The 12,652-nt window shown below is 41.7% G+C and overlaps 1 protein-coding gene across 1 annotated transcript in view; it reads left to right on the top strand.

Annotated features, from left to right (window-relative positions):
• The window catches only part of UBR4 (ubiquitin protein ligase E3 component n-recognin 4), a 110,555-nt gene that overhangs the window by 613 nt on the left and 97,290 nt on the right, over positions 1-12,652 (top strand). Inside the window, exons 2-8 of the mRNA XM_004679358.2 lie at positions 6,544-6,641; positions 7,925-8,028; positions 8,735-8,864; positions 8,975-9,114; positions 9,619-9,721; positions 9,838-9,979; positions 10,129-10,253. Coding sequence (XP_004679415.1) covers positions 6,544-6,641; positions 7,925-8,028; positions 8,735-8,864; positions 8,975-9,114; positions 9,619-9,721; positions 9,838-9,979; positions 10,129-10,253 — 842 coding nt within the window. The remainder of the gene's footprint in view (positions 1-6,543; positions 6,642-7,924; positions 8,029-8,734; positions 8,865-8,974; positions 9,115-9,618; positions 9,722-9,837; positions 9,980-10,128; positions 10,254-12,652) is intronic.

The raw sequence follows: 12,652 nt of genomic DNA, 5'->3' as shown, positions 1-12,652 counted from the left end.
TGACCTGCTGCAGAATTCAGTAATGGCCTTGGTGGTGGTGTAAGCAGTGGGGGACCGCCGGCTATTTGTGTAGCTTGAAGCCCTAATGACCATTAATGACCTTTTCAGGTTGTACTTACTGTATATTTCAGCTGTAGCGGATTTTGATGAAAAATATTTTAGTGTTAGTTACAGAGATCATCTTCGCATAGAGTGGTACCCGTAAAATACTTTTGGACTTAAAAAATGCAAGTATTGTTTTTATGTGGTTTGGGTTTTGTGTACAATCTTAGATTGTGAGAGTTTGTTGATAGGAGAAAAGCGGGATAGCAGTGTCTGCTCCTGGCTGACTTTGCTCAGAGAGTCTTCTCGTTAGTTTAATGGTGGATATGCTTTTTAAAGCTAGACTCACTTTGATTTTTCTCTGAACTTACGTCAGCACCTCCCTCTCCACGCTCCACCCGCCCTCCTTCCCCCCCAAACTAGGTCGTTTTAGTTTCATACTGATGAGGATATATCTAAATGTTATTCAGAAGGTTAGGGCTTGCCACTACTACTCAGGGGAGGCTCATGCTTGTTTGTTGTAGTGCTTGTTAGATTTATGGTGCTTTAGAAAATGAAATAACGGTTGGGTTTTGTAACTTAACAGTTAATTCACACAGATAGATTTTCCCGTTTAATCATTAAGCCAAGGTGGTTCTGATGCAAGCAAGTATTAAAGATCCTGCTCTCAAATTATAAGTCCTTTTATTTTTAAAAACATTTGGATTAGTGGTATTTTTCGGAAGTGTACTCATAGTGTTACTAATCAATAATTCCACCTTTTAGTTTTTTTTAAAAGATATACTTATGCTTACAGAACTGGGGTACAGGCTGGAGGTGTGGAGAGTGAGAGGATTCCCCAGAGACAGACTGGGGAGCAGAACAGGCAGATCCACTGAAATACACTGCTGAGGGGAGCAGCAGGTGAGACAGGAGAGGTCTGCTCTGTGCTCTGTGGGTCACCACCTGGCCTGGGGAGCAAACTCGTGCTGCAGTGGCTTGGGAGAGCTTCCCAGTGCTTTGCTTTAACCTGTTGCACCACCAGGGAGGGCCCTCCACCTTTTTTTTCTTTCAAAGAACACTTGCTTTTGTGTTTCTATGGACATTGACTCAGTCGGTTATAAAGCCATTTGTTGACACTCCCCAGTACATCTGGTATTCGGAAGCTGCAAACTGTAATAGTTATACATCTTACATCTTAGTCTTTTATCTAAGATCAAGTATAGTTGTTCTTATTAGTTTAAACTACAACAGTAGGTTCAACCTGTGGGAGGAACCAAACCAAGTACATAAAACTGAGTTTAAATTTGGCTTTGTGTTAATGGGCCTTCCTTCACCTGGATTAGCTAAAATAATCAGGAGTTGCCTGTGTTTATAGACACTGGTAAGACCTCTCTTATGGTTTAGAAAAGATGTTCAAACTGACAATTGTTCAGTAACACTTTTATTGTAAGGGAAGATCCTTGAAATCTGATCTGGTTTTTGTGCCATAGTTAACTTGAAAACCTATTATGTGCCCTCTTCAGGCTCTATGAGAAGAGTATGATCTTAAGAAACATTCCAGAAGAAATACTTGGCTTTCTTTATAGTTGAAAGAACTAAATTTATCAAGTGTTCATTTTGGTGTGGAGTGAAGGGTGGCACAGTGGAGGGCCAGCTAGTAAATATTTGCTGACTATGTGGTTTCTCTGTGGATTCATTGGCTTGGCTATTGATTGGTGGAAACAATCATACGCAGTATGTAAAAGAACACAACTTTTCTTATGGACACTGAAATGGGAATTTCATATTTCATGTCACAAGATAAATCGCTTTGATTTATATTCAGTTCCCTCAAATGTAAAAACCATTCTTAAATGGTTGTACAAAGCTCGTTGCTGTTTGAATTGTCCTTTGTCAACTCCTGGTTTAGAAGTAACAGATTAGTATCCTGCCATTAATACTTCTCAGAAGTTCTACTTGCCTTTCAAAAAAAATATGAAATAAGGGTATGAGGATTGTGGAAGAATTTTTTCAATGTCAAGTTACAGTCAGTGAGGTATAGGGTACTGATGACTTTTTGCTGCTAACCAGGGTTAGGTGCCTGGCTTCTCCTTTACTTTTGCAGTTATCCTATTTCTTCTTTCCAGTGCCTGCCTGACTGTTCTTCCTTGCCTCCAGGGATCTTCTGTTTTTCTGTTGTAGTCTTCTATTTTCGGCTTCCCTTTCTGACATCCTGCCTCCCTCATGCCAGCTCTCTCTTTTTGGCATTTTGCTCATCCATTGAATTTCCTTTTGACTATTGGGGATCATGACACATTCCCTGAGAGATACCTTAGTATCTGCCGTGTCTATTGCCTGTCTCGATTTTTTTCATAATTTTATATTTGAAATTAACCTTTTGGTTTGAGGGAAAGTTAGATTAAAAAATTACTAGGTTTTGATGCTGTTTTATAAATTTGATCTTGTAACCAAATAGTTAAACAAAGGCTATATAGATTGGCATGGATAAATTGGGAAGCATAGTCTCCAAAGTGTCATTAAGATTTTCAAAAGAAAAAGATACTTGAGTTTTCTTAAAGGAGAGTTCACTTTTCATTTCTACTTCCTGTTGGTAGCTTGCTTTAGTAAAGATTTAAAATGAACTTTTCTGGACCAAAATTGGACCTAGAACTAGTTTGATACATGCTTAATCCCACAACATATATGTGGGATTAATTAATATAATTGTGGAATATAGCCATGATTAAGGGTACTGTTAAACAGTTTCCTTTCTCAACTGCAGGATGTGTTGATGAGCATGGTTGTCAACTGCATTACTTGACTATAGTGCCAAAAAAGTCCCTTTTACCCCGAGCCAATCCTTCCACTCTATCTTGGCTTCATAGGTGATAAAATCTCTTTGAGAGACTGCTTCCTCACTGTTTGATAAATTTAGGCCAGTTAGAGCATAGCACTATGAAGCTAGCTGTGGCTGCTTTAGCATGACTTCGATCCCTGGCCAGGGAGCTCACCCACAGGCGCACAGCAGACCCCTCCTGTCTGCCTGCTGCTCCCCTCAGTAGTGTACATAGTCAGTCTGCCTGTTCTGCTCCCCACTGTGTCTCTGGTGAATCCTCTTACCACCCCTGCACCTCTGGCCTGTTCCCCAGTTCTATATGCATAAATAAATAAGTCTTTAAAAGGAAAAAAATATAGGCACTTAAAAAAAATTAGGCCAAAGAGAGGTACTTGGGAAGGGAGAAGTTGTTACGTCATCCCCATTAGATAATGCACAGTCATTGCCAAAATTTTAAAGAGGAGGAGGAGATGCACTGACGTGACTGTCCTTTTCTTGAGATTGACCTACAGAAAAAGAAATGCCTCCTACCAGGCAGTAGAGTTTAATTATGAGATTAGGCCTCATGTTAATGTTTCTTTGTTTTAGTGTCACGTTCATCATTGGTTTGTCAAAAGTGAGATGTATCAGAAAGCTTTACTTTGGCTGGCACGTATTAGATGCTCTGACACAGGAGATGTTTGTGATGTGAGTGTGTGTGTGTGTGTGTGTGTGTGTATAAATGAATGTAATTCATTACACTTGTTTCATGGGTATGGGGATTTTGGATTCTGTACTTGGAAATTGATGAATCTGATCAGGGGAAAGTAGTCTGTGGAGTTTCCACAGTTCAAAAACAGTGTGAATACTGTGCTATCCTAGGGAGAAGGGAGGCAGTACTCAGTCCTTTATGTCGCCCTCTCAGATGTCTCATTACTACTATTTTTTTAAATCTATTTATGCACACAAGAGCTGGACTGTAGGTCAGAGGTGTGGGGGTTGAGAAGATTGACCAGAGACAGAGTGGGGAGCAGAACAGGCAGGCTGACTGAGATACACAGCTGAGGGGAGCAGTGGGCAAGACAGCAGAGGTCAGCAGACCTCTGCTGCGCCTTGTGGGTCAGCTCCCTGGCTGGGGATCAAACTCATGCTGCAGTGGCCGGCAATAGCTTAATAATGCTGTGTCATTAACCCCTGCTCCACCAGGGAGGGCCCCCTCTCAGATTTCTGTCTCTTCCTTATAAAGATACTTCTGGACCCTAACTGGTTCTTTTTTTTTTACTTAGATATCAAATTGGATTTCTCTGACCTGGCTGCTTAGCTGCTGTTTCCTGGTGTCTGCATCATGTTTCTTTAGTGATGCAATAGATGGAATAGAAAAACCTCAGATTCCATATCTTTTCTCAGCATTTCATGTTCATTATTGCTGTTGCAGTGTTGGTTAGAGTCAGCAGGTGATTAAGGAAGTTAGTTTGAAGGACCAGAGAAGAGGCGTTATTTTTTGCCTTTTAAGTTTTCCTATTTTTCTTCCTCTGTGTTAGCTTTGCCTTCAGTTTCTTCATTCTTATCCTTTACTGACTTACTGCCTTTGTTCTGTTTTTTTTTTCTTTTCTATGCACCTTTTGGTGTTAGATTCCTGAGGAACAAGGGATGGGACCAGGGAGTATAGAAGTGCATCTTTATTTGGTGACTCATGCACATCTTTGTTTTAAAATCAAGAGATACCGTGCTGTCCTTTGGGCCACAGGACCACATGTCTCTTCCTCCAAGTCATTTTAAGAACCAGTTTATCCAGGTTTATCTTGAGTTGTCCTAAGTAAAACTCAAGATTGCTCCATTTTCCCCTCTGCTGTCCGTCTTTCTGCAAAGTGCATTTTTCTGGTTTCTGTATTAGAGTAAGGCAGTTGTGTATTTCTAGGGCAATAAATAGGGTTTGTTTAATCAGGGGAGCAGTATTCAACCAGACAACTAGTCGAATTTACTCCAATATTTTGGATAATCATTATCTGAATGGGAATGAAAACAGCAGAGTAAGTTCACCCTTTGGCAGTTTTTCTTAGTTTTGGTAAGCCTGTTTAATTGAAAAAACTGGTAAGTGCTCTGAGTATCTGAAATCAGAGAAGGTAAATAACTCGTTGAGTATAGTGTCAAAGTACACCCGGGGTCTCCCTGGTGGTGCAACACATTAAAGCGCAGCACTGTGACGCTGTCGGCAGCCACTGCAGCACGAGTTCCATCCCTGGCCAGGGGGGTGACCCACAGGGCGCAGCAGACCTCTCCTGTATTGCCCACTGCTCCCCTCAGCCATGTGTTTCAGTCGATCTGCCTGTTCTGCTCCCCGCTCTGTCTCTGGTGACTCCTCTCACTACCTGCATCTCTGGCCTGTACCCCAGTTCTTGTGTGCATAAGTAAATAAATCTTTAAAAAAAAAAAAACACCCAGCATCAAAGCACAGAGTGGGAAAACACGTATTATGGGAATCATACGTGGGAAAAAAAAACAGGGATGAAAGTAAAGAGTAACTAAGTGTGTGAGGTAGAAACGGGATTTTTAGTGTAGGGTGTTTTCTGCTGAGATGATGTGATGTTTAGCAGCGTGGTGGTCACCAGAAACTTTTGAGTTCTACTTGCTGTTCAGAGGTTTTGTTTCCTCCCTTTTCTCCCTCTGCAAAATAGGGAAACATGATCTTTGGTGGGCAGGAAGGTCTTTGTACATAGTAGGTACTTCATAAATATTTTTTCTTGGCAAAAGGTAATTCCCAAACAAGGAACTGATCTTTGATGTATACTCATATATCCTTGAAAAATCCCTAAATGGCAAAGTGTTTGCAACTCTAGACTCTTGGTGTTGCTTGAGGTGATTTACCTCTGATGTTGGCACCTTCTGAATGTTGAAATTGTCTTTTGACTCCTGTGTTGAGTTGGGAGGTAAGTGAGTAGTCTGATTTTAGTGACCCCTGACTGTGTTTATATTTCCCTTCCCAGGCTGATACTTCCTGTTGGAGAATTAACTCACCTAGAAAACTGGTTACCTACATCACTCTCTTCCTGTTAATAAATACATTTTAGTCTTGTGCTTATCTGCTTTCATGGATTGTAGGTTAGCATCTGATTGAAGCAGAGAAAGAAGTAAATATCCAGCTTAGCCTCCAGAGTTTTACAGAAGGAGGCTTAGCTCAAGATAAGGGACATGGTTACATTTGTTGGCTCTAACTGTGGCCCTACATCAAGGAAGCGGGGGCCCTGGTAGCAGTGAACTTTGAATTTAACACTGATCAAATCAAATCACTTTGAGTGCTTCCCCCTTTTTTTGCATCATAGACTAGACTATTTTTGGTTTTCAGAATGGGCTGCTACAACTGAGACCTCTCAGAATAGTCTGTCTTCTGTTGGCTGCCACATGGCATTGTGAGCCTGTGGTCTTTGCAATCAGTAATACTGAATACTTTGATATCCTGTTACATCCTTACTTGCATTTCTTTATTTCTAAGTGAGTTTGAAAATGTTTCTGATTAGCCCCTGCCACTTATTAAGCCTTTTAGTGTTGAAGAAAGTATTTAATTTTAAGTATTCTCCAATCTGTATTTCCCCAGTCTTGACTGTATGAATGGTAACAGTGCCTAACAAGTAGGATTGCCGTAAGGGTAAAATGAGGCAGGGCCTCTAAAGTGGCTCTAGTGGACAGTAAACACTGAGTGAGTGCTGACTGGGTTGCTTTCTTTGCAGTGAATCAGAAATCCTGCATCACGAGAAGCAGTACGAGCCGTTCTACTCATCTTTCGTTGCGCTTTCCACACACTATATTACAACAGTCTGCAGCCTCAGTATGTATCCACTCTTGTGCTCCTCTTGGGGCTGGCGAATGGGTTCTTGGGTACCCCTTTGTTAAGCTGCCTGAACAGTTAGTTAATGTCTGTGTGTTAGCGCTCCTCCCTGTGCGCCCAGAGTGGAGGCGCTTGTCAGCCTGATAGGTGCCGGAAGTTCCCAACCTTAGCAGCCAGTGGGATTTAAAAACTACAAGGCTTGGACACTTGCTGCCTAACCATTGAGTTTACTTTCCTTACCTCAATGAAAATATTTCACTCATTTCACACATGTAATTACTAGTGTGCTAATTTCTTTGGGGGTGGGTAGATAATAGCCTGGAGTTGCAGCCACTAACCAAAGCTCTCTCACTTACTTGTTTTTAGAGAAAGTGATTTCTCTTTGGTAGGTGAAGGGATTTCAACACGGGTCCCTATTTCTAGAAAGTTTTACACCCCAAAAGTGGCCAAGCCCTTAAAAAATTTTGTGTTTTCCATGGGTGATTTGGTGATGGGAAGCCCATGGGATTACAACTGAGATGGAAAAAGGCACAAAATGATGTAAAATAAACTAGTATATTAAAATAAAAGAAAGCATTAAAATAAAATAATTTAAAAAATGGTTAATCTGCCTAGAAAAAAAATTTTGTCTTTTCATTTTATTTTTCAATCCCCAGACAGTTCTGGAGAATTCTGATTATTGGCGTATTTAGTTTGCTAAGCAAGTAAACAGAAAGGAAACCATAGAGTTGTTGAGTAGTATTTCAGTGTCCAGTGCTGTTCACTAGTGAAAGAATCATTTTTGTATTGAAGAAACTTTTTGTAAGAACCTGCAGAAAGGCATTTAGAACCTATGAGAAAGAGAATTACTACCATGGTTAAGAGCTTGACCTCCAGAGCTAGACTTCCTGGGTTTGAATTAACTCTGGCCTCGGATAGGTCTTTTAGTACTCTGTTCTTACAAACGTGTGTTTAAAAAAAAGAAATATGAGGGGATTGATAATAATAATAATGAGCTGAGTTAGGATTAAATAAATAAATATATTGAAATGCCTGGTACGTACTGTCATGTAAGTATTTTCAGTTACAGTTATTTTGATTGTTAGTAAATATAAATTGATGTAGAAAAATTGATGCTTGTCAATGCCAAGATACATTTGTTTGCCCCTTGGGTAGTTGGGTAGTTGGTCCTGAATAATTCCTGTCATAGGATGATACTGGGAATGTTGGACAGAATACTGGTACTTGTTTGATATGTTGAATGTTTGCAGTCTCTAGTTTAGTAAAGCATATTTCTTTCTCAGTTCCCCGGAATCAGCTTCAGTCCGTAGCAGCAGCTTGTAAAGTCCTGATTGAATTTTCTCTCCTGCGTCTGGAGAATCCAGATGAGGCTTGTGCTGTGTCTCAGGTGAGTGATGGGCCTTTTCTGGCCCTTACTTTGAGGTTGGAAAAATGCCTAATTAGTGGAATTGATGGAGGAAGACTGACAGAGCAAAGAAGGGGTAAACATTTGCTGTAATAGGCCAGTTAGTAAATCCTTTGTGGGTTGTCCAGTCTGCTGTGACTAGTCTGTCTTTTAAGCTCTTCCTTTGTACTGCGAAAGCATCACAGAAAATATGTAAATGAATGAATGAAACTTTATTTACAAAAATAAGCAGTGGTCTGAATTGAGGCTCTAATTTGCCACTCTTGAGAGAGCTGTGGAAGTTACTTCATGGACGCGGAGGATTGGCTACAGGTGAGAGGCGGGTCAAACACAGGGAGTAAAGTGTTGAGAGGTCTCATGACTCAGCCGAAAGGCCAGTCACAGTAACAGCTGGCCATTGCAGTGGAGGCTCAGCGCAGTTCCATCTTGTGAATTATTGGTACAGATAAAAACTCTGGATTTGGATGCACAACCTTTCGTAAAGAAAGTTGACATTACTTCAAATGAAGGAAAAAAAGCCCATCAGAATAAGACAAATGTGTGAACCATGTACAGGTTGAGGACCAACAGTCTGTGTTTCAGTGTTCTTTCCTGATTTGTAGTTTTGACGTGACAATAGACCCTGTGCCATATACAGTTCCCAAAAGAGCAGATCTTTTTAAAGACATACTTGAATTTTTCTTTTCAGAAACACTTGATTCTTTTGATCAAGGGCTTATGCACTGGCTGTAGCCGGCTAGACAGAACTGAAATAATCACATTTACAGCGATGATGAAATCGGCCAAGCTGCCTCAGACAGTGAAGACACTCTCGGATGGTAGGTGAACTTTTGCCACAACTGGTTACTGGCTACTTCTCTGCCCAGGGTTTTCCTGTTTTGTCTTTACTCATCTATTTTGCGTGTATGTGTCTTTTTTTTTTTCCCAGTGGAAGATCAGAAAGAGCTGGCCTCTCCAGTTAGCCCTGAGCTGAGGCAGAAGGAAGTACAGATGAATTTTTTGAACCAGCTGACATCAGTTTTTAATCCTAGAACTGTAGCATCACCTCCTGTTGGTCCACAGACTCCGGTGAGTTACTTCAGTGGAATGTTCTTACCTTGTGGGACTTAAGATAATATTAGAAAAAAGTAACAAATGTACTTTATATCGGTGATGTTAAATGGTCTTACACGCCTATGTCAGAAACAAGATCGGTGAATTCAAGGCAAATGGAAGCAAAACCCCAACTCCTTTTGTCGAGTGACTACAATTTTGACTACCATTCCATTTTTTAGGGCAGAGGAACATAGCAAAGAGCATCTTCCCTTTTCCACAGAATTACTTTTACCAGTTGGCAGACACATACACACCACACTCCCCCTTGCATGCATGTGCACACACACTTTTTAAAGTATATTTTCCCTCTTGGGGACAATAACTTGTGTTATGTATTCCCACAGAGAGAAGCTATCCCTTGTTAACTGGAACATATGTCCAAGGTGCTGCTACTAATTTGGGACATTTTATTTCTGAATTCCAGGGCAGAGACACATAGTGTCTTCCAGGCCTCTCACATTCTTTGTTTCTTTTCAGGCGGAAGGGGAAAATGATGAACAGTCATCCACAGATCAAGCCTCTGCTATCAAAACCAAGAATGTGTTCATAGCTCAGAATGTGGCTAGTCTTCAAGAGCTTGGTAAGATTGATCATTGTCAAAAGGCTGGTTTCTCTGCTTTCAAAAATTCCTTAAGTGTACAAGAATCAAGCAGCAGACATATCTTGTTTGTAAGGTTGAGCCTTTCATTAATCCAGGTGGCTCTGAGAAGTTGCTGCGTGTGTGTTTGAACCTGCCTTACTTCCTGCGCTACATCAACCGGTTTCAGGATGCAGTGTTGGCCAATTCCTTCTTCATCATGCCAGCGACAGTAGCCGATGCCACTGCTGTTCGTAATGGGTACGGTGCGCCAGTGTGCATGTACTTCACATTCTGATGCTGCTCGCAGAGAGAGAAACTGGTTCCTTTTGATGTCATCCTGACTTTATCACATTGTAGAAGAAATGATTTGAAGACGTTTTTTAATCTTCTGCTGTGTTATGTTCCAGTTTTCACTCGCTGGTGATTGATGTAACCATGGCACTGGATACTCTCTCTCTACCTGTGTTGGAACCTCTCAACCCTTCTCGTCTGCAAGATGTGACAGTGCTCAGCCTAAGTTGTCTCTATGCGGGTGAGAAGTTGTGTCTGTTCTCATTTTCGTAGGCAAGCACATGTATACTGCTTGGAAGCCGTGCGCGCCTTCTGAGTTCTCTAGCTCTCTTCCGTTTACTCTTTTTTCTCCAAGGATCATCCAGTATGTCATCTAGGTAACATTCAGTCTCGGTAGTGATCTTTGTTGTTCTGTTGTTCATCTGCTGGCCTTGTGTGATGTGCACATTTGACTTCATAGTATATGCAGATAGTGTCTATGAAGAGCACAATTTCAAGTGCTGTTGGCAGTACTGAGATGAACACTGTACTCGCTGCCCTCAAGAAGCAGTAGAGACCAGAACTACACAGTGTAGGTACTATGAAATAGGAGATGATAAAAGCAGTAAGAAAAGTACAGCATGTTAGGGGCGGACGAAGAAGGTAGAGACCGACTCTGAACTGTGAGAGGGTGGAGGATGATTTAACGACCAGGTGGTGTCCGTACAGGTAAATAGAGTCTATGACTATTCATGTTCTTTGAAGAGTCCCCCTGTTGATTGTGTAGGCCTCACGGCTGTTTATAATCTTAAGTTACTGGTACAGTAACTTTTTTTGCACAATCATATTTTGTACTCTGATAGTTGCTTGTATAGTGACCTAAATTTTTTATTTTGCACGGAGATACAGTCCAAGTCAGTTTTTATAAGCTTTGCTCTTCAAGCTCATGTTAGTATTGTTTAGGGCAGAGTCCTCATCTGACCCAGAAATGACATGAAGGGACAAAATCCAGAGTGAGGTGTGGGTGTCAGGAGTTAAAGAGAGACTGGCAGGCCATCGTCCAGCTCTCCTGTGTGGCAAACGGGAGGGAGGAGAGCTCAAAATATCTTAGAAAACCAAATGGCAGGACCTCCCTAATGGTGCAGGGGTTGAAGTCAACACTGTCAAGCTATCGCCAGCCACTGCATCATGAGTCTGATCCCCTGACCCACATGGCACAGCAGACTTCTCCTGTCTCACCCGCTGCTCCCCTCAGCAGTGTATTTCAGTCTACCTGTTCTGCTCCCCACTCTGTCTCTGGTGAATCCTCTCACCCCCAACAACTCTGGCCATTTCTTCAATGCATAAGTGAATAAATGAATCTTTAAAAAAAACAAAAAGCAACCAAATGGCACCTGTAACTTAGCCTTATACAAAGGTTAGGCTGGTAGATTATGAATCTATGATGTTCAAAAGTGAGAAAAACAGAAGACAGAAATCTTGTGGGTCTTCTTTTGCTTCCTTGCTTTTGTGGAATAGTTCTTCAAGAGGGGTGAGGATAATCTCTATACATTTAACTTTCTGTGTGAGAGGGTGCCTCATGATATATGGTCAGGTCATGTCAGTGTCTCAAGGCAAGTGCTCCATTCTGCTTTCAGCAATGATGAGTGGGGTGTTGTATGGCTGGAAAGAAAGAAATGGGAACTAGTCATACTAAGTCATTTGGACCATAGCATATAGGTGTAGAGACCAGTTAAAATCCAGTGAGAGATTTCCTTGTCTGCTGTGCCGCTGATTATGGGAACAGATCTAAGAAGGAAGGGCTTGTTCTCCCAGGTTTTCTGAGTTGCTCATCCTGAGTTTATTGCCCCTCTTCAGAGGGCCTCTAGTATATGTGTCAAAGCAGCAACAGTCTGGCCACTGCATGGCTTTCAGAAACAAAGCTCATAGTGGGGCATGCTCAGGAGATGGCTTAGGGCTGAGCTGGCTCTGGAGCGTGGGCTGGGACCACAGGGGCCTGGCTGGGGAAACCTGCAGTAACTAGACATAATCTTGCTGTGTCTAGGAAAGTGTAACGATTTCTGATGTTTACTGGTTCTGCAAGTGAGAATTTGAATAGTCATAGGAGCATTACCTTGAGATCCCCAAGAAGTTACTGAGAGTGACCATCTTTCTGTAGTGTTTGAGCAACTTTATTTTGAACAGCATATAAAGATAGAGTACTTTCAGTTGGGGAAGCTAGTCGTGAGTAGTTCTGTTGCTGTATCTGACAGGGCAGATAGGGTTTCACCTTGTCTGTCCTTTGGCAGAATCAAAAGCAGGTCCAAAAGTATCCTAAAGTCTGGGTAACCTGCCCAGACTAGAACATGTGTGTGAGAGACATTAGTGGGGTGTTGCATAGCTGGAAAGAAGTGGGAGCTAAGTACACTAAGTCATTTGGGCCATGTCCTGTAGATGTGGAAATCAGTACAATTTTTGCAGTGTTTGTAATCTGAGCTCTATTTTATGAGGAATATTCAGGCAGTAGGAGGCAGGATATTTGGTGTGGGTGTAGGAGGCCTGAGCTTCAGCAGCAGCAGCAGCAGCAGGAACGGAAAGCTAGGGATTGTAGGCACATGCGCCCCTCCAGGCCAGTCCCCACTGTTTGGTTCCTAGTCCTCTATCTTTGATACTTGCATTTTT

This window comes from Condylura cristata, unplaced genomic scaffold (genome assembly GCF_000260355.1).
Source record: "Condylura cristata isolate star-nosed mole 26May11 unplaced genomic scaffold, ConCri1.0 scaffold00008, whole genome shotgun sequence".
Lineage (NCBI taxonomy): Eukaryota > Metazoa > Chordata > Mammalia > Eulipotyphla > Talpidae > Condylura > Condylura cristata.
This window is presented reverse-complemented; position numbering and strand designations above follow the sequence as displayed.